At 39.9% G+C, this 26,853-nt stretch overlaps 1 protein-coding gene and 1 long non-coding RNA gene across 7 annotated transcripts in view; one reads left to right on the plus strand and one right to left on the minus strand.

Moving 5' to 3' along the window:
- Positions 1-75: 75 nt before the first annotated feature.
- Positions 76-26,853, plus strand: part of SOAT1 (sterol O-acyltransferase 1) — a 51,133-nt gene continuing 24,355 nt past the window's right edge. Inside the window, exons 1-3 of one of the 6 annotated variants that reach the window (XM_081947690.1) lie at positions 12,029-12,423; positions 13,668-13,712; positions 17,823-17,963. In XM_081947690.1, the coding sequence (XP_081803816.1) occupies positions 17,843-17,963 (121 nt within the window). In that variant the 5' untranslated portion in view covers positions 12,029-12,423; positions 13,668-13,712; positions 17,823-17,842. Of the gene's footprint in view, positions 180-11,642; positions 11,969-12,025; positions 12,424-12,684; positions 12,706-13,667; positions 13,713-17,822; positions 17,964-26,853 lie in introns of those variants that run through there. The other 5 variants (XM_081947691.1, XM_081947693.1, XM_081947694.1 and 2 more) reach the window with 5 other exon arrangements.
- Positions 10,509-11,331, minus strand: LOC309389399. Its single transcript, XR_014174942.1, has 2 exons — positions 10,807-11,331; positions 10,509-10,725 (listed from the first exon to the last, which is right to left on the minus strand). It is a non-coding gene; the product is annotated as an uncharacterized lncRNA (long non-coding RNA).

Genomic DNA, 26,853 nt, shown 5'->3' on the forward strand with positions numbered 1-26,853 from the left:
TTTACCCCCTTCGGGATAATTGATAGAGAAAGAATAAATAAGAGAGTTGGGCGGGGGCCTTCTTGCCCGTATTCATTTATTTCGTCTAGTCGGAAGGATCTCGTTGACCCGCCCTATCCTGGCACTGGGGGAAAGGGACATCTGAAATAGTCATATCTGGTGTTTCCTGTGAGTAGAAGGTACACTTGCAAGTTTTCTCGTTTTGGGTGATCGCAACAAAATAACTGCCCCCGTGCATATATTCTCCGCTGAAGTGAAGGGGGTGGGGAGGCTTAACGAGGCCATTTGGTTACCGTACACATAGCCAGGGGTCCGGTTGCCCTTGTAGAAAGTCAGAACCCACCCTCCTAGAGAAAGAGATATTTTGAGGGATATTAAATAAGGCAGGATAGAATATTTCCCTTAAGGGAGAAATGTGGGAAAATCTTAAGGGAGGCAGAAACCAGCCCCAGGGTCCCTGCTCCAAACTGAAATTGAGGAGGCCAGCTTTCAGAAATGCAGATTTGGTCATCCATTCAGCAAGATTGGGTCAGACAGAAACTCCAGATAAGCAGCACAGTGAAGCAAGCTAAAAGTTGACAAGATTGGTTCAGACAAACACCCTAGGATTTGCATTTCCCCTTTTGCCTATACAGCCAGCCATGACCCTTGCATGACCCCATAGGAATCAAGAAGATATAAAAACCCACCCACTCTCAATTCCATTTTGTCAGCTGTCCTAGAACTGCACACTGTTTGTGTTGATTCTGCTCATCAATAAACTGGTCTTGGCAAGGCAGATGGAAAAAGATTTAAATGAAATACTGGGTTGAAACTGTCTACCATTTTACTTTCAAAGAATAACTTAGGAATCAGTAGAGAGGCCAGAAGCTTGCTGAACAAGTGACTTATGTTCTGGACTTGTGCTTTGCATTGGACCATACTCAATGGTAGGATTCAAACATTTTTTCTACCAGTTCTGTGGGTATGGCTTGGTGGGCGTGGCTTATGGGTGTGACTGAAAGGATACTGTAAAATCTCCATTCCCTCCCGATCAGCTGGGAAGTGGGAGGCAGAGAATAGATGGGTACAGGGCCAGTCAGAGGTGGTATTTACCGTTTCTCCAAACTACTCAAAGTTTCCGCTACCGTTTCTCCAAAATGCTGGATACCTGCTGAATACCACCTCTGATCACACTGTATTCCCATGTATTTATTCCTTTAAATGAAATACCTTAAATATATTCCAAACTATATGAGGCACGGAAACTAGTGAGCATTAGGGGAGATATTGGACACATTGGCGTCCACAGATACCATATAATTCTGATTATTTTATGGTTCTGTATCTATTTGCACTTTTTGTATACTGTAAACCGGTGGTGGGTTCCGGATCCAGTGCAATCGGTATGGTGCAACGGGACCCGGCAGCCACCACATGAACGCATGCAGCGCACGCATGCGTCCTTACCTCCTGCGACCCTCCAGCTACTTGGCAGAGCGTCACGCAGGCACCGTATGCTCTGTGTGCGGAAGCGCCGAAGAGCCCAAATACAGGTAGGGACAGCAGGCGAGTGGGTCTCTAAATCTCTTCTGTTAGCTAGTTATAATGCATTTATATTCATATTTAAAATATTATTATGAGAAAGTATCTAATCTCTTGGGTAATATTTGATAAAAATTGTAATGTATAAATAGATCCTGTTTGTTTTAAAGAACTTTTGTGGTGCATACGTCAAACAATAGTGTTTGATGATTTACTTGTATTGATATTCTTTCCATTACAAGGAAACTGAGGTAATGCTTTGTACACTGTATTTTATCTCTTAGCAATCTGTTTGTCCTCCAGTTCATTTGGATTTACTTTAATCTCCTGTGAACTTCATTTTTCTAAATACAGATATATTCTTTAGGATGTGTTTATTTTATTGAACAGCAGTTTGTATTATTCTCTTACCAATTGTAGAATTGGAGGCTGAAGATTAACAGAGTACCGTGTTTCCCCGAAATTACGACATGTCCTGATAATAAGGCTATGCCATATTTTTCCTGTGGGCAAAAATATACGCCCTCCCTCAATAATAAGCCCCCTGGACAACCCCCCTCCTCCAGCCAGGCAGAGCGCCACTCACCAACCTAGCGATATCCCGAAGGTGCAAAGCCGCAGGAGCCAGGCAACGCCCCTTTCCAATAGGGCAGAGCGCCACTCACCAACCCAGTAATATCCCAAAGGCGCTAAACTGCGTGGCGCTCTGCCCGGCTGGAAAGAGAGGTTGTGTGAGCACTTGTTCTGCCTCCAACTCGCGTGGCTCCCAGCCTCAACATGCCCAGCTCTCCCTGCAGGGCCGGGCCAGGGCGTCGCTGCTGCCCTGGGCCTGCCGCCGCCGCCACCATCCTCCAAGCATGACCGGCTTCCAAACTCCGGAGATCCACTGCCAAGTCTTCCGGCAGCAGCCGCTCTGGGACTACGCTCAGCCAGTCCACAACCATAGAGCGTAGTCCCAGACCGGCCGCTGCCGGAAGACTCGGCAGCGGATCTCCAGAGTTTGGAAGCGGATTATGCTCGGAGCATGGCGGCGGCAGCAGCAGGGCTGTGGCAGTGGCGGCTCCACAGCGGCAGTGGTGCCCTGGCCCATCCCTGCAGGGAGAGCTAGGCATGTTGAGGCTGGGAGCCACGCGAGTTGGAGGCAGAACAAGTGCTCACGTAACCTCTCTTTCCAGCCGGGCAGAGGGCCATGTGGCTTAGCGCTTTTGGGATATTACTGCGTTGGCGAGTGGCGCTCTGCCTGGCTGGAAAGGGGGGTTGCCGGGCGGCTGCTCATAAGCGTGATCACCTCATGGCGGCTTTGTTCCGCTGCTGCGACAGCGCAACACAGCCGTTTGCCCCTGAGGCTGTGTCCAGCTCTTTGGGTGACCGCTCACAAGAAAGCAGCCACCCAGCAACCCCAAACCAATAAGCCCCCCCCCCGATAAGGCCCAAGCAAAATTGGGGGGGGGAAATAAGACCCTGTCTTATTTTTGGGGAAGTACGGTAGTTTTCTCCACTTAGCTGATGCTGTGAAAACAAATGTTGTTCTGTGGATGGTTTCACTCATCCCAGTGGAATTCTTAATCTTTTGATTGATAATAAATGTGCAAAATGGCACCACAGCACATCAGAAGGAGAGAAGCAATAGCCTATTTTTTTAACCACTTTCTTTCCAGAACTCTTCCATTTTCTTTTCTTCCTCCACTGTCCAGCAGTGCCTCCTGGATATATTATTGCTTAAATGAAATGAGGAGGCCCTGCTCAGTCATATCCCACCCTCACTTACTGCCGCTTCTGTCCTGCAGTTCTTAATATTCTCAGCTTGTCAGATGCAATCATGTGATTTATGCATTTTGAATGTATCCTTCACTCTACGAAACAAAGTTTGGAATTTTTTGTCCGGTTTTAAAGAACTATATGTCATTATGTGTGACAGAAGAATAAAATAATGTTGTGTTCTCCATAAGCAATGATGGAGGGTATATATTTAGAAAACTGCCACAAGAGCAAACATTGAAATTCTCATTTCTAATATGATGGCTATCAAATTATTGGATTGTAATTCTCAGAATTTCAAGTCATTTGCCAAAGAAAAAAACAATGAAGGTAAAAACTAAGACACTTTGCAAGATACTAAGTTCCACAGAGAAGTCATAATGGTGAAATCTGTGCTTGGATGACAACCATGACCCAGTGATAGCAGTCAGTAGAGACCTTTATATTACTTCTAACTCTGAAATCACATGCAAGATGTTTACACAACCTAGGTATGTGTATATAATTATAAGTATGCAGATATGTAATATACATAAAACATCTAATTGAATTCTAATCAGCCTTCTGTAACTTGATGACCTCAAGACGTACTGAAGCTGAACTATCACTATCAGGCAATAAAAATGGGAAATTAATTCTATGAATGGAAAAAAAAATTTTCTGGAGCCTATGAATGTGTCTTTCTGTTTGCAATAAAAAAATTTTTTAATAAATAAGCCATGGACTCTGCTTGGGATATGAAGGAGTACAATTTCCCATAGTAAAAGGTTTCCTTTATTCTCTAAATGTTGGTACTCTATGACACATGCAATAGATTGATTATTCTAGTTAAGTTAATTTTAACTTGGAGAGTCACAGTTTGTTCAGGTCTGCACCCTATGTAGTAATGACTCAGGTTTGCCTAGTTGGCTATATTTGCTATCTGCACTAAGAATTGCGAAAAGTGTTTCAGTCACGATTTGCCACATTCCCAAGCACCTCATAGGTGACCGAAACACTTTTCATCTGGATGGAGAAATTTGGAGACTCAAAGCTTTGTGTGCTTGCAAAGAGGACGGTTTGAAATGGAGCTTTCAGATTTGTCTCCCTCTGGGCGAAAAGTACACAGCAGAGCCAGGTGGAAGTAGAGGCAATCCAAACACGCCATCCACTCCATCCCACTGCCTCTTGGCTTGCCTGCAGCCACACCAAACAACCACCCACAAGGGGCATCGGGATCTTCTGCCTCCCCCATGCCACTGCCTGCTGCCAGTGCTGCTGTGCAAGCTTCCCGTGAGTTAGGCAGCTGTGCAGCCCATCCAGATTGCCTGTCTTCTCCCCCCTCTGCCTCCATGCTCAGATGTATTGGTATTTGCGTTGTGCCAAGGGCCTGGTGGGCTGCAGCTGCTGCTGGACACTGTTGGCCCCTGCGTGCTCGCCACTTCTCATGCTGGCCACGCCCACCTCCCTGGGCTTATATTAGGCCAACCCCAAAAAATCAGACTAGGGCTTGTTTTCGGGATGAGTCTTATTTTCAGGGAAACATGGTAGGTGAAACACTCAGCACCTGCTATTATACTGTATGTTAAAATAAAATAAATTATTTTAAATAAGATAAACTTTCTTATCTTAGAGATCAAGGAGATACCTCCTTATTTATAGTTGAACAAATGTCTATTTAGAGCTTAAACAGATATGTTTTTTCTATGCATAAGGTACATGTTTTCCTTTACATTGGTATGCCTACAACATACATCTTCCTTTACATAAGGTGTACTATGTGTTGTGCTGGTTTGTTTCAAATGATGAGTCATATTTTTTATAAAATGGCCACTGCCTACACAATCATTTAACATAGAAGAAAACCATTCCAACACTTTCATCCCTTCCTTCCCGCATTATTACTATCATCAGTTTGGCCATACATATGTGTCCTTGCGCTGCATTTTCCTAAATACTTGGAGGAAAGTGGATACTACTACTGGACATTCATTAGCCCAAACTACCATATTGTTTGGGAAATAATGAAACACATCTGAGATATGGAGAATTGTTATTGCTGTTTTTAAGTGCCCTTCCTTGGCAAAACATGTATAACAAATCTGAACTACTTTGAAAGCTATATAAACTATGGTCTTTGCAATACAAATCATATTTTTAATCATTTCTGTTCATATGAATTTAACAACTTGAAAGAAAAACATAAATGCCTGATTTTTGTTTGGTAGAGGGATATTATTATTATTCAGTGACGTGCGGTGAGGTTTATGACTGGTGAGGCACTGACACAGTGCTGGGTTTCAAATATTTTTAGACTTGTGGACTTCAACTCCCAGAATTCCACAGCCAGGCATGCTCAGTTCCAATTTAAAGCGACAGCATTTGTTTTTCTCCTTTGCTCTTTCTTTCTTTTTCTTTTTCTTCTCCTTCCCCTCCTTCTTCCCTCTCTCCCTTCCTCCCCCTCTCTCAAACACACACACACACACACACAAGTTGGATTGGACTATCCTACCCCTTCCCTCTCTCACTCACTCTCAAACAAACCCCCACACACAAAAAAGTTGGATTGGATATCTTTTCCAGTGGCTTGAAAGCAGCTCCTCTGCCATCCCCCCCCATTCCCCTGCTGCCTTTCCCAAACACCTCCACCATTGCAAATGCAGCCTGCTGTCTGGGTGGGAAATGCCTGGAACACAATAAAGCCCACCCACCACCTCCTGCTGGCAGGCTGGGGTGAGAGGAGAGGCAGAGAAGCCGGAGGGGAGCCGAGCCGAGCCTTCCAAAAGAAAGAGGCTGGGGGGAAGTGTGTGTACTACAGCATGGCTCTTTGCCTGGCTTCCTGCCTCCTCCTGTGGTCTCCTCAGTGCTCGCTTGTGCTCTCCCTCCCCAAGTGTAGTTTGATTGCAGGTGGAGCCACGTTGCCTTTTCAAACTTGTAATCAGTGAAGCTGGGCTAGATTTTTATATAGTTTTATCCAGCTGTGTGTGTGTGAGAGAGAAATGAATGGGGGCCTGGGGAGGAAGTCACTACACTTGGGGAGGGAGAGCACCAGTGAGGTTAAGCAGAGTCATCCACGGTGAGGCAGCAACTAGCTCAGCTTTTTCCTTTTACTTTTTTTTTCATGATGAGAGTGGTGAGGCTGTGCCTCACTTGCCTCACCTGACTGCATGTCACTGTTATTATTATTGTTGCTGTTATTATTATTATTCAATTGTATCACAGCGGCCAGTTGTTTCGCCGGATTTGGCATTGATTACTAGTCACACCCCACCCAGGGGCCTAGGACATCGTAACGTATTTTCGTAATATACGTGCAGATCCAAGCAGTGCAGCTTTTTGCATTTGACTGATGGTGATTTTGTCAAGTTTTAACTGTTTTAAATGTAATTCCAGTGCTTTTGGAATAGCACCCAGTGTGCCGATTACCACTGGAATTACCTCTGCTGGTTTGTGCCATAATCGTTGAATTTCAATTTTTAGGTCCTGGTATTTCGCGATTTTTTCATGTTCCTTCTCGTCGACCTTGCTATCACCTGGTATTGCGATGTCTATAACTGTACCCTTATTTTTCTCAACCAGTGTGATGTCTGGTGTGTTATGCGCCAGTATTTTGTCTTTTTGTATACGAAAATCCCATAGGATCTTGACCATCTGATTTTCGGTGACTTTTTCAGGCTTATGTTCCCACCAGTTTGTTGTTGTTTTAATATTATAATTTTTTGCACAAATTCCAGTGGATCATTTGTGCTACTGAATTGTGCCGCAATTTATAATCAGTCTGCGCGATTTTTTTTACAGCAGCTGAGTATGTAGTCAACAGTTTCATCAACTTCTTTGCAGAGTCTGCATTTGGTATCATCAGTTTTCAATTTTGGCCTTAATGGCATTTGTTCGGATAGCTTGTTCTTGCGCAGCCTGGATTAGTGACTCTGTTTCTTTCTTTAATGTACCTGTTGTTAACCATAACCAAGTTTTTTTCACTGTCCACTTTATCTTTTATTTTTTCCAGAAATTGACCATGCAGTGCTTTGTTCTGCCAACTCTCCATTCTTGATTTTATCACATCTTTTCTGTATTCTTGTTTCGTCTGTTGGGCCTTCAGTAGATTTTTGTTCTTTACTTCGATTAATAGATGTTCTTGACTTTCTTTTAAATAATCAGCCAGTGCATGTTTTTCTTCTTCAACTATTTGCTTCACTTGTAATAATCCTCTCCCACCTGATTTTCGGGGCAGGTATAGTCTATCAGTGTCACCGCGTGGATGTAAACTGTAGTGCATTGTCATTAGTTTCCTGGTTTTTCAGTCCAAAATGTCCAAATCAGCTTGTGTCCAGTTAACTATACCAGCTGTGTATCTTATAACTGGTATTGCCCAGGTATTTATGGCCTTGATTGTATTTCCACCATTTAATTTAGATTTCAAAATTTTCCTAACTCTGTTGGTGTACTCTCTCCTGACAATAGTTTTTACTTCTCCATGTTTGATGTTATCCAACTGCAAAATGCCTAAGTATTTGTAGGCTTAATTTTCGGTGCATTTAATTAGTTGGCCATTGGGCATTTCAATTCCCTCACATGCAGTGATTTTGCCCTTTTTATGGATACAGTGGTGCATTTTCCATGCCAAACTGCATTGAAATATCGGTGCTGAATACTCGGACTGTGTTTGTCAGTGATTGGATTTCTATTTCTGACTTACCATAGAGTTTCAAATCATCCATATATAATAAATGCAAAATTTTCTCAGCTTCTTTGGCTGTTCGGTAGCCTAATTTCATTTTTTTTAAGATTACTGATAGCGGGATCATCGTGATGATAAAGAGAAGAGGTGAAAGTGAATCACCCTGGAAAATTCCTCGCTTGATATTAACCATTCCGTAGTTCTCATTCCCTACTGCCAACTCAGTTCTCCATTGTTTCATCGCCTTTTCAGTGAAGGATGTAATATTTTTGCTAATGCCAGTTGTTTCTAAGCATTTTATGATCCAACTATGTGGCAATGAGTCGAATGCCTTTTTATAATCAATCCAGACCATATTCAAGTTCATTTTTCTTTTCTTACAATTTTCTAATATCATTTTATCAATCAGGAGCTGATCTTTTGTGCCCCTGCTCCTTCTTTTATTGCCTTTTTGCTCTACTGGCAAGATGTTGTTTGTTTCCAAATAATCCATAATATTATCTGCAATAATGCCTGTGAGTAATTTGAAGGTTGTTGGCAAGCATGTTATTGGTCTGTAGTTTTCAGGTATTGTTCCTTTAGTTGCATCTTTCTGAATCAAGTATGTTTTTTCCAGTTGTCAACCATTCATCAATTTGACCATTTTGTACAATTGTATTATTATTATTATTATTATTATTATTATTATTATTATTATTATTATTATTATTATTATTATTATTATTCGATTGTATCACAGCGGCCAGTTGTTTCGCCGGATTTGGCATTGATTACTAGTCGGGCCCCACCCAGGGGCCTAGGACGTCGTAACGTATTTTCTTAATATACGTGCGGATCCAAGCAGTGCAGCTTTTTGCATTTGACTGATGGTGATTTTGTCAAGTTTTAACTGTTTTAAATGTAATTCCAGTGCTTTTGGAATAGCACCCAGTGTGCCGATTACCACTGGAATTACCACTGCTGGTTTGTGCCATAATTGTTGGATTTCAATTTTTAAGTCCTGGTATTTCGCGACTTTTTCATGTTCCTTCTCCTCAACCCTGCTATCACCTGGTATTGCGATGTCTATGATTGTAACCTTCTTTTTCTCAACCAGTGTGATGTCTGGTGTGTTATGCGCTAGTATTTTGTCTGTTTGTATACGAAAATCCCACAGGATCTTGACCATCTGATTTTCGGTGACTTTTTCAGGCTTATGTTCCCACCAGTTTGTTGTTGTTTTAATATTATAATTTTTGCACAAATTCCAGTGGATCATTTGTGCTACTGAATTGTTGTTGTTGTTATTATTATTATTATTATTATTATTATTATTATTATTATTATTTTATGTATTATTAATAATAATAATACTTTAATTTATAGACCGCACCCTTTCCTAAACAGGACTCAGGGCGGTGTACAGTCATATTAAAAACAATGTGAATACAAAAATATAGATATACATAGATAAATAGACGGAGGAGGTAGGATATGCACTGTACAATAATAGATTAAGATTCGAATAAAAAATTAAAAATACCCTTAAAAACTACCCCAAAATAAGATGTTTGCCAGGAAGTTGAAAGTGGGACTATAAATCAGCTAAGCCAGCTAATTGGAACAGGTGGGTCTTAAATTTCTGTCGGAAGGAGCGGAGGTTGGTAGTAGTTAAAAGTAGATAAAAGTATTAGACTTTTATCCCATCCTTATAAGTAATTCAAGGTGGCAAATATATAGAATAGTCCTTCCTCCTCTTCTTTTTCCAACAATCGCCCAGTGAGGTGATTGGGCAAGAGAGAGTGACTAGAAATGACTCAAACTCATTAAACTGGCTTTCATGCCTAGAGCAGGACTAGAATGCACAATTTCCTGGTTTCTAAGCCAGCACCTTAATTAACTTTTCTCTATTGTTCATTGATAGACATAATATCTGCTACTGGCAATAACAATATTTGAAATCTCATGCATTCTTATCTAGAAAAAGATCCAAATAACATGTTTCATTTTTAAATAAAAAGGCTCCATTAATTTTCAAATTTCTAAAAAATGACATCAGGTGGCACTGTTTCACAAGGAAATAAATCTTTTCTTGCCTAACAGGTTCAAATCTACATAGCCTGTTCACAAACCGTTAGAAAAGTAGCAACTATAGGTTCTTATGTCTTAAAGCATTATTGCTCAGCAGATACTTTGTTTACTAACATAGCTGTCAATAGACCTACCTTCCCTGAACATTCTTTCCAACTATACATTTAGGTTAAAAACCATTTAGGGCACAAATCACTCATTTCCTTATCTGAGTCAGTGGAAAAAATATATTGTATAGCCTTACTAGTATCAAATAAATGAGCATATCTGACATCCCTTGCATATCCATGCCTGATTGAAGTAGATTTGCCAATGACTACAAGTTCCTCAAGCTGAACTAAAGGCTCTGTGACAACTTCTTGAAAATGAGATGGTTCTGATGTAATTGCAGCAGGTTTAGGATAACAAGTTTGTAACTGCTATGAAGAAGGGGAGATGTCAATTCTTTGACAATATTTTTATTTTTTTCTTTGTTTTCTGCAGTTGTTTCCCCCCCCCCCTTTTCCCCCTCTGATATATTTCTGTATTTGTTTTCTAGCTCACACACACACACCCCTTTAAAATGGAGTAGATCTGGCTGGAGATTGCAGAGAGAAGAAATTGCCTAATGCATTCTTAGTATAAAGGAGAGGTAGCTCAGCAAATGCTGGAAAAATTAGAATGCTCCATTTCAAGCTCCTCTACCTTCCTTCAAGGTCATGTGACCCACAGACCTAAAATTAAAGTATTTATTTATGTATTAGATTTTTATGCCATATTTATTTTTTATAAATAACTCAAGGCAACAAACATACCTAATAATCATTTTTTCTTGTTTTCCCCACAAGCAAACTCTCTGAGGTGGATTGGATCAAGAGAGTGATTGGTTCAAGGACATCCAGCTGGTTTTTATGCCTAAAGCAGGAGTAGAACTCACCATTTCCTCGTTTCTAGTATTAAAAGAAATTTCAGAATCCATTACTTTTCTTCTTTCTCTATTTTGTTAAAAATGTAATTAACTACAGTTTCAATTATTTGACTTGAAGCACACATTTGTATAAAGCTTGATGAAAACAGCCCGTTTTTCCTGTTAAGGTATACATTTTTGGATTCCTTAGGTGAAAAACACTGACATGAAAGATTACTCAAGGACATTACAACACAGAATATTCCAGAGACTGATGTTGCTGATAAGATTGCATTTATTTGAGCCAGATTACTTAACCTAAAATGTAATAGCCATTAAAAAAATTGATTAGATGATATATAAACTAATGCACTCTAATTGTGCATTTAAAATAATGTTTAGCATTTGCGACTTTGTCACAAGCTACTTCCATATAAAAACATTTGAAAGCCTCTTCACCATTCTGGTGTCCTCCAGTTACATTAAACTACATTTCCCCATCCAGTTCAGATGATAAGAGTTGTAATCGAACCACCTGTTCTGGCTGATAAGAATTGTCACCTTGAGCTATCCATGTTTTAGCCCAACACTTTGTACAAATTAGGCTGACGCTGAATGACATGTGGAGTTGTGGACCCAATAAACCTGGCCAGCGTTAAGTCAACCCCATAGGCTGGGTTCACATAGTCATATCGAAGAAACTAATCATGTTTTACCCTTAGAGGCTGAATGAATTTGATCAGCCTTAACTTGCGTTTCAATGTTTGGTGCAATTCAGACAACCATAAGTATCTGAACAGCCACCTCACCTTTCCTGGTCTTGTTAGAGAGGCGGGGTTGAATTTCGGTGATGGGAAGCCTTTGGGGAATTCCACAACCGTAAACTATCTAGGAAAGGCTGGATGCACCTTTGACGTCAGACCTCAAGCTGACTCAAGAGCATCTTATTTGACAACTCTGAATATGTATGCAAGTCCTGGAAGCAAAACTCCGTGGTGAGAAAGAGAAAAGGAAGGATGATATAATGCCCAAGTGGCTTACCCACGTCAATGAACGGAAAACTACAAATTGTGAGTCACCAGAATATATATATCCTAATACTAATTCATTCGTTTCACTAAGGATACATTTGGATTGGAGCTCAGGGTTCAGGGGGGCGATTGCCTCTGGGCCTGTGCGCTGAAGAGCTTCCTTTTCCGCCAGTCTATCCCCCAAAAGAGGGGGGCCCGACAGCAGCTAAGACGTCCACCCGTTCCCTTGGCTAGTAGTAGTTTGGCGCCTCCTCGAGCTTAGCAACACCCGGACCCGGATTCGGGAGCTGGTGCAGCCCGGCCGCTTCTGCGGCTCACAGCCAATGGGCAGCGGCGACACTCGTCCTTTTCTTGAGTGGGTTTCCCCGCCCTCCCAGTGACGAAGGCAACGGAGAAGAAAAACGGAGAGCGCCCGGCTGTTTTTCTCCATCGTGGTGAAAGACGCAAAGCTGGAGACGAAGCGAAGTGGAGAGAGATAGCTAGTGGTTCCCAAGGTAAGGAACGGGGGAGGCGTGAGAGGCTGAGAGGCCCCTCTCCTTATCTCACCAAGGCATTGTGGAGCAGGGGCGAAGGGGACAGGAAGCGAGGGGAGCTGGGCCGCTTCCTCCCCTTGTGCTTAAGGGTTGAGACCTGTAACATCCAACCCCGGGGAGCTTGCGTCTTTTTACCCGATCCATTTCGGCTCCGCGGGGGATTCCTCTGTTAATTTCAACGGGATGTACTCTCAAGGAACGGCGTAGGGCAGGATGATAGCCTCGGGAGTCGCGAGTTTTCAGGTTGTGTTGGTTCTCTGATGTTCTCTTCCCCATTTCCGATGTGTGCACATGGTTGGAGGAGAGTTGTGCAATTTTGACTCCCTCCATCAAAGACCCAGAAGAGAAGGAGCGGGACTTCATGGGGTCGTGGATGAAAAGAGAACCAGATGAAAGAAAAGTACCCTGTGGCTTCTGCCTTGATTTCAGAATTGTACCCTACATAGTGTACATTCAGCCGCCTTCCTAGGAAGTGGGGTGGGGGTAGGGTGGGGAGCGCTCTCTGGCTCTGCTGGATAGCCAGTCTGAACTTCATTTTTAGACAGCCCACCTCTCTCTGCCAGCTGGGGATGATGGGACTGGCCCATCATATCTTCATGGCATTAAATTGAAGAATGCTGAAATTATGCCTATCAACAAGACGTAGTGTAGGCATAGTGCATGGTAGTGTGTGTATGTACTGTAGTGAAGGTGTAATGCATGGGTGAGAAATCACTTGGCAATTTCATTTTTTTTTCTAGCCAGATTAGGAAGATGAAGAAAATTGGTAAACCACTTCTGTAATTAAAAGCTAACTGAATGACTTGGGCTAGTCATTCTTGGGTTATCCTACCTCATAGGATTGTTGGGGAGAAAATAGAAGTCAGGAGCATTATTTACACTTCCTTGTGCTTATGATATTTAAAAGACTCATATGTTTTTAGGGCATAAATGTTGTTGAAATAGAATCTGTTTCTGCAAATTTCCAAACTGTTTTCTCTGCTTTGTAGGTGGGGGAGAGAAATGAATAGGGGTATCAAATGTTGGTATAAAACATAGTTTGTGACAAAGTGAAGCTCTGGCTCAGTTGCCCACTATATATTCTGCATTTCACACTACTTAGTTTTCTTTTTCATCCAACATCGGGACTGTTGAAGTGGATTTGAGTGAAGAAAGTTTATACCATATTAAATCTGCTTTTTAAAATACCATTTTATACTTTGTAGGGGGTTACTCTCCTGAAAACCAATAGAGACAAGGGTAACTAAAAGGTATGTTTTACTGTTGCGCCTCAAAAAAAGTTCAGTTGCCATGGACTGAAAAGAGTGGGACAAAGAGAAGTGTGGTTCGGGAGTATAAGAAATCCTAGTTGAGACAGACAGTTTGTAAATGAGATGACTGGAGGAATTTGGGTGAACTGGCACCCCTGAAAAAAATTGGACCTAGTCAAAATGCTTTCTCATTTCGTGAATCCATTTCTAGTGGAGAAGTGATAAAATTTGCTTTTGCTGAAGAGAACATTTTCTTAATGTTCCAATTTAGTTATGAATTCTTACTACTGTCCCTCCTTTTTTTTTACTGCTTTTTAAGAAATGGCCCTGCTGAACACTGCTGATTTTTAACACTTCAATTTTAGGAGTTTGAAAACTGACTAATGACCTTTGGTAGTCTAAACTTAAATTCAACATTCTCATTTCCTTTTGCAAACTGATCATATGATTCTGTGCCTTCTAGTGCACTTTGCCACACTTTCTTCTCTGTTGTTTGTCAAACATAAAGACTTCCTGAGTTAGTTCTTTTGTGCTGAAAGCAATAGCTTTCTTCTCCTCGTTTTAGTTGCACAATATTTTATCTTTCATCATCATCTTCATCCAGTGGTCTCAGCCTAATGCCTTTCAAATGTATTGGAGAGTACAGCTTTCACTTCCCTTAATCAGGCTAAAGGATTGCAGAAATTTGAGGTTACTAAGTCTGGAGGGGGTGCTATAGCTAAAGATTGGTTGGGTCACAGCAGATTAGCATTTGTATGCAAAAAGAAGATGTTTCCGCTTGTATAAATACTTTAAAAAATAAAATAACAAGAATAGATTTGAAAATAAATTTTGGTATATTTTCATGTTTTAAAATTATTTGCTTTGAATAAAGGTTGAAATTCAGCATTGCATATTTAAAGTGCAACATGTGAGTTAAGAAACATTTGAACTATATTTAGTATAGTATAGATGATATACTTAGATTAATTTACTGATTAAAACATATTATTTTAAACTGAATGCATCTTGTATAAGTATTATAGCTAAGACTGAATGGAACAGAACATAAGACTGAATAAACTTAATATATCTCATCTAATATCAACTCTTATTTTCAGTGGTAAAAATAGTGATAACATGACTTACCCAGTGAAGCATAGATACTCTGAAAATATTGAAAAAATACTGTATATATTCAATTTATTAAATGGCCTTTAATACATTAGACTCATAGTAGAGCATACTGTGATTTCAGAAATGATGCATTTCATAAATTCTATCAGGTATAATGCCTTCATTTTATTCCAGTGAGAATCCTACCATTGTTTGAAAAATAGTCTCCATGGTCATGTGGCTGGCATGATTCAATGCCAAAGGCACATGGAACGCTGTTACCTTCCCACCAAAAGTGGTTCTTATTTTTCTACTTGCATTTTTACATGCTTTCGAACAGCTAGGTTGGCAGAAGCTGGGACAAGTAACGGGAGCTCACTCCGTTACACGGTGCTAGGGATTTCAACTGCCGATCTTCTGATTGACAAGCTCAGCGTCTTAGCCACTGAGCCACCGCATCCCTTACAAACTGTGGTTACTCATCCTAAAATGAATCCTTTTACCTGGAGCTCCAGAATTTGCTGTTTGCTGGGGAGGTGTGTAACTAAAAGTCAGTCTACATTTAGTGTACATCTGACTTTGGGGACATTTCTTCATAACCAAACAAAAGTGTAATTTTGTGCAGTTCACACCCCTTGCTCATTGGTTCTGAATGTCACAAAGCAAAGCCCACATTTTGTAATTAATTTTGTAATTAACCCCCATGCCCCATTTTGGCTGGCAGAATGCTGCAGGAGATGAGTGCTGTCACACACCCATGGCCACGCCCACCCATCCACCCAGTCATTAGGGCAGAGAACCAATTGTTAAAAAATTTGCAGCCCACCACTGCATAACAGGTATCCAAGATAAAACTCTTAGGTAGAGTTGCATTTTTGTTGTACTATCTGTTGTGAATTAAATGTGGCTTCCCTCAAAACTGGATCTGGTGACTTCTTCCTGCAGTGATAGATGAGAGAAAAGCAGGTATTTGTATGTAGTTAATATTTTATATATCTGTAAAACAAGGACAGAGACTGATAAAATCTTCAATTCCTTAAGCATAAGAACAGAAAGTGATAAACCCTACTGTATTTTTACTTACCGTATTTTTCAGAGTATAAGACGCATCTTTTTTCCTCAAAAAAGAGGCTGAAAATCTGGGTGAGCCTTATACATTGAATACAGCATTTGTTTGCTTCCCGAAGCCCCGCCCCTTCACCAAAATGGCCGAGGCTTTCAGAGAGCTCCTGGGGGCTGGGGAGGGAAGAAATGAGCAAAAAACAGAGTGTTTTCCCCCCCAGCTCCCAGCAGCACTCTGCAAGTCCCCCCAAGGCTATTCATGCCTTTTTAAAAAGAAAAACAGGGTGTTTTCCCCCCAGCCCCCAGCAGCACTCTGCAAGTCCCCCCAAGGCTATTCATGCCTTTTTTTAAAATAAAACACAGGCCATTTTTTGCTCGTTTTTGCCCCCCTCACTCTCCCAGGAGCACTCTGCAAGTCTCCCCAAGGCTATTCATGCCTTTTTTTTGTGGAAAAAAACAAACAGGCCCGTTTTCATGAAAAATGGGCCATTTTGGGGAGGTTTGCAGAGTGCAAAAACTTTTGTTTTCCTTTTTGGAAAGCTCTTTAACTGATTGATGAGAATTACATTGTTCAAGTGCTGTGCCAGCAGAATCACCTACCTATCTACTGTATTTCTCTCTATCTCTATTTCTCTCTCTCTATCCCTCTACCTTCCTACCTACCTACACACACACACACTCTCTCCCTACCTACCTACTGTATTTCTCTATCTCTCTCTATTTCTCTCTGTCTCTATCCCTTTATCTACCTGCCTACCTACCTACCTACCTACCTACCTACCTAACTACTCTCTCTCTCCCTACCTATCTACTGTATTTCTTTCTCTCTCTCCCTTTATCTACCTACCTACCTAACTACTCTCTCTCCCTACCTATCTTCTGTAGTTCTCTCTCTCTCCCCCCTTTATCTACCTACCTACCTAACTAACTAACTACTCTCTCTCCCTACCTATATACTGTATTTCTTTCTTTCTCTCTCTCTCTCCCCTTTATCTACCTACCTACCTACCTACCTACCTACCTACCTAACTACTCTCTCTCTCCCTATCTATCTACTGTATTTCTCTCTCTCTCTATTTCTCTCTCTCTATCCCTTTACCTACCTACCTACACACACACTCTCTCTATCTCTCTCTATTTTTTTCTCTCTCTCTATCCCTTTACCTACCTACCTATCTAACTACTCTCTCTCTCCCTACCTACCTACTGTATTTCTCTCTCTTTCTCTCCCTGTCTATCCCTCTATCTACCTACCTACTTTTAAAAAAAAATGCCTCTTCAAAACCTTGGTGAGTCTTATACTCCGGTGCGTCTTGTACTTCAAAAAATATCGTAATATTATTTTTTAGGAACTCATAGAACAAGAATATTGGCAGAAATAAAACATCCTGTAGCTTTTATTCCAAATAATTAATGCAAAAATAGTATTTTTCAAGGACAGCATATTGGTATTTCGAATCAAGGCCAAGCCAAAGCTCTTTCTTTGACCACTCTTCTTTCTACCATCTCAGACAATGTTTCTAGAATCCATGACAAATGGAAACATTTGAACTTCCCTGAATTTTCTTTGTTTAGAAATATCAGGAGCTTTTATCCATCTGCACCCATCTGCACTCAGTTTTAGCAGAAGTTGCAGAGGTGAAGTTTGATAAACAAGTAACTGTGACAACTTCTAGGAATCTAGGTCTAAGAATCTAGCTCTTTTTGTGTGTACGCCCCAGATTTGAATTTTTCTCACATCCATTTGTTGTAAGAAATCACTTGCTGTTCTTTTCTTACTCTGATCCGTTGGTGGCACCTGGCCTGTCTTAAGTAATCTTAGGGTTGCCAGACTCCTAATTTTGCGTTTCACTAGCTTCATCCCTCAGTGCCTTGGAATATAATAATAAAACTAACTGCTCAGTCACAGAAAAGTGATACATTTTACATTATTATCCCTTCCTCCCCTTCCAATGTCTTAGTTTTTTGTAACCATGGTGGGAGAAGACAATATATCTCTAAGAAATCGCCGAGCTACATATGGCACTGCAGAAGAGAAAGATGACTTACCCAGCAGGCTGGAAGAGGACTGGCCGTTCGCTAAATCAACCAATGGTAAGATTTCACGATTAACTGCATGACATACAGCTTGTTCTTACTTGTTTAATGGTGTATTTCTATGAGTCATTAAATCTTCTGGTATTTGTAAGAGGCATTTCTTTTCTGTCTTTAAGTTTTACATGTATATCAGCAGCTGTTGACTCAATTCTACCTCTTGTCAAACATAGGCTTATACTTGAGGTAGGCAGCTACAGTTTCCAGATATTTTGTATCTCACATTCTATTAGCCTTGACTAGTATGGCTAATGGCAAGTGGCAGCTGTACTCCAAAATTTAGTTTGTGCATTGAAGAAATTATAGTTTAAAACTGGTCTTGCTTTCTCACAGCATTTGACTTTATAAGCTCTTACCTGTTTCTAGCTAGGATGATGACCATTATTTTGGTTTGCCAATCTTATTTATTTACTTACTTATTTATAGGATTAATTTGCTATCCAACTCAAACATGAGGCTGAACAGCCTACCCCACCCCCTAAAAAAGAATATTAAACCAACAGTGCAAAACAAATACAGATAACCCACTGCTTACATTCTGAGAGATTATTCATAGGTCCGTTTTGGTCAACCATAAAAAATAAGTGCAGCACAGTTATTGCCTTAAATGGGAGGCAGTCCAGTAAGCTTTGGGTGGGACCAGAAGGAGGGATGGGGGAGGGAGCAGGAAGCTGGCCTTTTCTTGCCTTCTCCCAACTTCCTTTTCCGCCTTCTCCTGCCAACACCCAGGGTTCTACAGTTTATATGGGGTGAAAACTGTCCTGTACTTATTCATAGGAGCCACAGTGGGGCAGTAGTTAGGGTTGAGTCACCAGGCTCAAGGTTGACTCAGCCTTCCATCCTTCCGAGGTTGGTAAAATGAGGAGCCATTGTTGGGGGCAATATACTGACTCTGTAAACTGCTTAGAGAGGGCTGTAAAGCACTGTAAAGCGGTATATAGGTCTAAGTGTTATTGCTATAACTTCACCTTAGTGGGTCCTGGAAGTTGGGAAAAGATAGGAGTGGGTTGGTTTCTATGATGCCACCTATGTATGGGGGTGCAGTGGAAACTGGCTTGTTCCTACCTTTCCTGCTTTCCACGTACAGACAGGTTTGTTCATAGTGGCAAAAGTTCACAACTCGAATGTTTGTTAGTAATGTCTGTATTTCATTAAAACCAAATAAAAAATAAAAGACAACTGCAGTGTAATATATTATGATTCCTAAAAATGGGAATCCTACACATTCCCAAGGGCCTAGGGGAAGAGCCAGATCATAACTGCTTCCTAAAACCTGCAGGGTTGGATACAGCTAGAAGTCATGGGGAAGATCATTCCAAAGGGCAAGAGCCACTACTGAGAAGGCACCTCTCCCTGTATCCTATAAAAGGATGTTTCAGAGAAGGAATCTGGAATGTTCCCTTCCTATCAGAGTGCACGGAACAAGCAAATATTTGTGGGACCAGATAGTTCTGGCAACATCCCAGTCCTTTGCCATGTAAGGCTTTATTAGTGATATTAATGATACTTGAATTGTATTTGGGAGTCTGTTGGGACCCAATGCAGTTTTCAAAGTAGCAATGCAGTTCTTAAAGTAGAGGTATCATGGGGGTATAAGAAGAAATGTCATTAACCACCCATTCTGCTGGCATTCTGGCCCAGTTACAGCTTCCAGATGGTCTTCAAGGGCAGCCCCATCTAGGCAGAAGGTGCTGAAGGCAGGAGTAACTATGAGGAGAGTTCCAAGATCCAAGAGTAGGCCCAGTTGACACATCAAACAAAGTTGTACAAAGGCTTCCCTGGTCACAGTTAGCACAAGCTCTTCAAACAGGAGCTGTGATTCTAGGAGGAACTCCAAATTGCATATTGAATGTGCATGAGGCAATTCAACCCTGCTCAAAGTCAAGGCTAATCTCTCTCTAGACCCGTGGAACCACAACCCAAAACCATTTAGTCTTGGCAGGATTGAGCCAAAACCTCTTGGTCATCCAAACCCCTGCCACCTCCAAACATTGGACAGAACCTTGACAGGATCACTTAGATGGCCAAGGGCAGAGATGTGCAATTGATGATACTGCACCTGTGTAGGTGAATGGCTTTCCCTGGCAGTTTCATGTAGATATTAAAGAGGAGAAGGAAGAACTCTGTGACACCCAGTAATGCAAGGACCTAGGAGTAAATCTTTTCTCCCCTCAACACCGATTGCAACCATCTGTTGACAAAGGGCAAGAACCACCACCAATAGTGCCCTCTGCTCCCATCTCCCAAAATGGTCAAGGAGGACCAGGATGGATCCACTGGCTCAATCCCAAGTCTGCCTTCCAGAGGTCATCCACAAGTGCAACTATCCTTTAGGAAAGCTGTTAAGACTAGATCTTCCCCCAGGCCATATAAATAGGAGTCCTCTTATGATTGTTTACATAATGCTTGGCCCCATATTGTATCTAGAATTTATTGTATTACAGGGAGACTTTTGACCACAATGGAGCCCCAAATTTCTGCTAAGTGAGACATTTGTTAAGTGAGTCACAGTTGATATTGAAAAGTTGTTAAGTGAATCTTTAATCTGGTTTGCTTGTCAGAAGGTCATAAAATGTGACCACATGACCTTGGGACACTGCAACTGTCATAAATATGAACCAGTTGCCAAGCATCTGAATTTTGACCACATGACTATGGGGATGCTGCAAAGGTCATAACTGAAAATCAGTTATGTCACTTTTTTTCAGTGCCATTGTAACTTTGAATGGTCACTCAATGAATTGTTGTAAATTGAGGACTAACTGTATTTATTGCTGTTTTTTTTTAAAATGCGTACACCATCTACAGTCACAATGTCTGAATTAGGCAGCCTTATACATCTTCTAAATCAGGGGTGTCCAAACTTGAGAACTTTAAGACTTGTGGACTTCAACTTGCAGAATTCCCCAGCCAGCCATGCTGGCTGGGGAATTCTGGGAATTGAAGTCCACAAGTCCTAAAGTTCTCAAGTTTACACACCCCTGTTCTAAATAAATAAACAGCCAAGGCTATGAAAGAGGTGCCAGATAATCTGCTTCCTTGAGGATTCCTTTGGAGTTGTAGGTCAACTAACTTCTCAGAAGGGAAGGTTGGAGAGTGGATGAAAATTGTCCTCCTTTGGATCCAGCAATGGTTTCTTGAAAAGGAGGTAGACTACTACCCCTTTTACAGCCAGTGGAATTGCCTACTCTTTCAAGCAACCATTAACCACTGCATGAATCCATTCACACAGCCTCTTCCAGTAATACAAGCCAGGTGATTTGCATGAGAAAAGAAGATATACACATTCTTAATTACTCTCTGAGCCAAAATCAGTGGAGGCACTTCCTTGTAACTTTGGCAAAAGGGGACCTGTTCTTGGTTGTTGTGATTGCTTTTCAGAAAGTGCTTTTCTTTTTAATTGACGAAAAACAAACACACTCCAACTCAATTGTATTCCGTCTGGTTAGTTAAGATTTAGGCTAATGTATTGCTCAGAATCACATGCAAAGTCATGCTTGGCTATTTTCCAGAAATTTTTCCCTTGAACTTTTTTTACCCTCTAAACAACCTTGGACCGTAATCAAGTGAGTAATTTGCCTTGAGAGAAGTATGTGAGAGGTTCTTTAGGTTCTTTAGTCCAGGACTTGTAAGATATAAATCAGTCATTCTGTAACTGAGGCTACCTTTGGTCATTTTTCAAAATTGTATACATCAATGCCAGGTTGATTAATATCTCTGAGTTAAAGGGAAAAGGAGTGCAGAGTTGTTTTTTTCTTCCCAGGTTTCTCTCTCTTTTTTTCTTCTCTCTTCTGATTCTGCCTTCATTCATTCGCCATTACTGTCACAGGACAATATTTCTATGCAATTTTACCCTCTATTTCAAGACAGCAGGCTCCCAAAGTAGCTTACCCCAACCGTATAATTAAATATGAATGTAATTATATAGCATTCAGTTAATTGCAGCCTGCTAATTGGGTAAAAAAGAAATGGGTAGAAGTACACCAAAAGACGATGTGTGTTGACTGCTTAATTTAGGTCATAAATGAATTCTCCCATTCTCTTTCTGAAAACTTGTTGAGTATTGGCCAGGGTACAACTTACAGGAAAGATCTTTTTTTGACTGTATGAGTGCTACCACGGTGACAGTAACTTACCAAAGCACAAGTGGCTTTGCACTAAGCATATAATAGGCAATACAAAATAATATCTGCTTTGTTTGTCCCATCAGCATAAAGCATATCTTGTCATTGCAAAGCAAGCTCAAGAAGGGTCATGAATTTCTATTGACCAGTAGCCCTGTAATTGTAGGCTTCAGTAGCTGCTGGCCTGTGTAGTCTGTTTTGTAATACATCTTGTGACTCTGAATATGTTTTTGTTTGGAACATTGTAATTAAAAAAAAAGGATCCTTTCTTGACTCCCCCCACTTTCCAAAGGAAACTGAGGTTGTGATTTCTCTTTCTTTTCTATGGCAGTGAACCCAGTACTCATTATTTCCAGTAAGGTTAACAGTACTAAGCAGTAATCTCCACTCAACTGGGGTACAGAGCTGAATGGGTCTGCCTTACATACCTACAGTATCTTCTTTTTAGAGCAGACAAACCTGTAATTCCAAATGAAATTTCAATTTGTGCTTATTATCTATCTTCAGTCTTAGCACAGGGGATTCAATATTAATGTTAATTTAATTTAATTTCAATATTAAATGTTTAAATAATTTGTCCCAATCATTTGGTTACATTTATCTATGCTGATTGGTGAGAACTACTAATATTAGGCTTCTTTGCAAAATCTGGTGTGTGGAAGCAAGTTTGGTTATCTAAACATAGCTTCATGGACATAGAATTTTGCCTAGTTCTGGTGCCGGTTTTCTCGTGCCAGTTCCTCCAAGCACCTAAGCATGGATAATTTCCAGATGCTTCTACCTGGTATTCTTTGAAGAGCAACGAGGACTCTTTATCACCTTTAATTGTTCAGATGTAATTAAGTTTAAAGTTCTAGGAGAACTTCATACTATCAGCACAAGGCTGACCGTCATAAATCTTTTTCTTTCTTGCCAACAACAACTCAGCAAGGATAATCTGCAATGGAGCAAGGTCCTTAACCCTTCACTGATGATTCCTCTCTAAATTTTCTTCAGTTGCACCCCTTTACGGTTGTAATGCAGCAAATACTGCCCTGGCATCCCTGACCCACAACTTTTCTCAGCTGCTACTTTTCATTTTAGATCAAATTAGAAACAGTTGTTTTCTCTCACTCCTTTGTACCAGAAGAATTCACAGGCATGCATATTTCTCAGCTACCAAAACAAGTTTAGGTAACAATAACATCCTTTTGTTAGTAATCCAGCATATGTGGGGAGACCAGAATGATGTAGCCTAATGCATATTTTTTTCCCTACAATAATTCCAGTGAAAAATGTTTGTGAAAATTAGACACGTCTCTAGGTTGCATGAGAACTAGTTGTTCTCATCCAGACATTCATTTGGTCAAATGTCATGAGTGAGGTCATATCTTTTTAAGTACCGGTACCTTTAAAACTGGGTGATAGTTATGTGTGTATGAGAGGAAGTATAAGCAAAACCAAACTGGTATAGGATAAAGTAATAATAAGACTGAACATATTATGCTTTTTTCTTTTGGGTGAAAATGCCACCGTCACTAGAGTAGTAAAGTATCACAATAAATATTCCAGGCTCCAGTATTAATTTCCAAAGTAACTAGGTATCTGCAAGACAATTCACAATGAGCAAATTCTAACTGGGTTTGCCAGGATTTTTTGACAGCTAATCATGATTTATAAGTGAGAAAAAGAAAATACTTGGAAGTATCTAAGAATTTTGATGGAATAAAAGAGGATTGCCCTTAATTTGAGAATACATGGGAATGGAATCATCTTTGAATAGAGTACAAATGAAGTTTGCATTCCCTCCTTTCACATTTATAGCTAAAAGAGTTTCATCATTGTTCAATTGGGTTTTGCTGATCCGAGTAAGCACTGGTTCCTATAGAATTAGAGCTTAGGCAGTATTCACATTTTAAGTATGAGTGAGAAATGCTTGTATATGTGCCATTAATAGAAAGGTAGGCGTGATTGCCGGATCACACTTGTAGTACAGCATGGCCTAGATTCATAATGCATTTATCAAGGCATATTCCTGCTTTAAAGAGAATTGTGACTTGGAGTCACTGTGAATAATTAGCTTATATAGCTTTGTAGAGAGTTTTTGAAAGAGGCTTATATTCATTTAGTACAACTGCTTGAAAACAATAATTTGGCCTTCCATTTCAGTACCCTAACTTTTCTGCCACCACTGAATGCTAGGAATTATTATTATTTATTGAATTTATATAGCCACCTATTCACCCATGGTGACTCAAGGCGGCTTACAGAATATAAAACCATATTTAAAACAATAAAACCAATAAAAAGAATCAAATAAATTAATATAGTATAATATAATAAAATAACCACCACCACCCATCCCAGCAACAGCAGATCACACGAGCCATTTAATGGGCTGCGTCCCGCTCTGGGTTCCCCAGGCCCACTGGCAGAACCACGTCTTCAGTGCCTTCGGGAAGAGTACTAAAGTGCGGGCCATTCTAATCTCTGGGGGAATGGGGTTCCAGAGAGAAGGAGCCACCACAGAGAAGGCCCTTCTTCTGGGTCCCCACCAGGTGTATCTCCCTCTGGGATAGGGCCCGCAGCATTCCCTGTCACTTCCTGGGCTCGACAGCATGGAGGGGAAAGAGAGGATTCTCTCTGTGACTATTTCTTCTTGTTTCAGTAGAAAAGATGCTCATTCCAGTTCACTGGAAAGGATTAGCTTCTGGATTCTGTGTGGTTCAGTTTCAATAGAGAAGATAGAGTCCCTTCGGGGAGAGGGGGCGGTCTAGAAATCTAAATAAATAAATAAATAAATAAATAAATAAATAATAAATAAATAATAAATAAATAAATAAATAAATAAATAATAATAAATAATAATAAAAAATAATAAATAAATAATAAATAAATAAATAATAAATAATAAATAAATAAATAATAAATAATAAATAAATAAATAATAAATAAATAATAAATAAATAAATAAATAAATAATAAATAAATAATAAATAAATAAATAAATAAATAATAAATAAATAAATAAATAAATAAATAAATAAATAAATAAATAAATAAATAAATAAATATGCTGTTCCTTATTTGTCTCAATCAATGTTCACTTAGTGTTCTGCTTTCCTGCTCTTCCTATGACCCATCCTATTTCACAGATGCGGAACCAAGGCAGAGAGAAGCCATTTTATTGCTGAGATTAAATTTGAATCCAGACCCAAGTGTTCCTCTCGATAAAATATTTTTCTTCTTCAGCTCTTTGCTCCATGTTATCTGTACTAAATCTTACAATCTCATAAAGTTTGCTTCAAGAGTACTCCAACTGACAAGCATATTTCAGGCTTTTTAAACAAAGGCCTTGTTACCAGAGGTCAATGCTCAAATAGAGAGAGACTCATTAATCATATGGGAGGAAGGGCACATGTTTCTTGTAAGTGATGACTTCAGCAAAAGACTGTGTGTTCTAAAGTTTCCGGCATAGTGATTCATTTATGGTGGACCTTGAACAATTAGGCAGACCAAGTTCCTGTCTCTTATGTTTTCTTCTTCTTCTGATACTGTCACTTTAACACAAAGTTACTTTGCAGTATTGCCTATCAGTACTGATACTAAGCAAGCTCTCATAAATCTGTGCAAACTTGATAAGCACTGATACACTATCATAGCACATTTTTTCCTACCTCTCTCCTTCCCAAATTATATTCTATCATTTGTTTGTTTCCTAACATTCATGGTCATGTGAATAACTCCCAAGAATAGTTAGAAGCTAACTATTGAATGAGAACTACAGTCTTCCAAAATAGAAGCACAATTAGTTAGGCAAGTGGCTAGAAGTATTTATGTATTACATGCTGACTTTGTTGGGAATTATTGTGCCTAGAGAGTGTTAATATGACTTGGCTTTGGGTGTTGAAAAGTTATATCAATTGTACTTAATATTTAATTCTGCAAGTGAAATATAAAAGATAGACATAGCTACCTTATATTTAACCCATTCACCTGCCTTGTTCAGGATGCAAATGTGTGTTTATTTGGAAACCAAAATATTTATTTCCTTGCCTATTTTATAGGAATGGGATCTGGAACTATTTTAGCACAACTAAAAAAATGGAATAGTCAGATTAATGGCTTTTTAAATAAGGATGTACAGAAAAAAAATTCAATTGCAATTTCATTCTTGCTGAAGAATGTTCTAATAGCATGCTTATGTCCAGGAGTATGGTGGGCTTTTGAGAGTGGGACAAATACATTTTATACAGTTTTTGCAATAGCATGTTTTATGTGAGCAATAATTGAAGAATGGGTCCTATTTTTTAAAAGTCTTTTTATGCATATTAGAGCTTTGAGACATTTAAAATTCATGAGAAAATAACCTTGGGTATTTTTCTTATTGACATAATATAAATATATTTTATCTGTACTACCTGAACCTGTAAAAGTGGAATCTATATGCTTAAATATTAAAACAGCTAATTCCTGCCATATAGAAAACCAGAATGTTGGGGAGAAAATTACACTAAAATTCTGCTTTTTGATATATATGTTTTCTTATTTTTTATTAAATGCCCTGAGTAGTTTTTCAAAATTTTCTGTGCCAATTACCTTCAGTTCTTAAGCTTACAAATAGCTATTTTTTATAATGTATAAGAACTCCTTTGAGGCAGGAAACATTTTGACTTTGGAAGTGTTATTTTTCTGATAGATAACAAAATAATAAAATTGCCATGCTTATACAGGTGAGTGCATAATTGGGGGGGGGGGCTCTCTAATTTCATAGATGGATTTTAACA

The sequence above is a fragment of the Natrix helvetica genome (genome assembly GCF_964273705.1).
Source record: "Natrix helvetica genome assembly, chromosome: 3".
NCBI classification, from domain to species: domain Eukaryota; kingdom Metazoa; phylum Chordata; class Lepidosauria; order Squamata; family Natricidae; genus Natrix; species Natrix helvetica.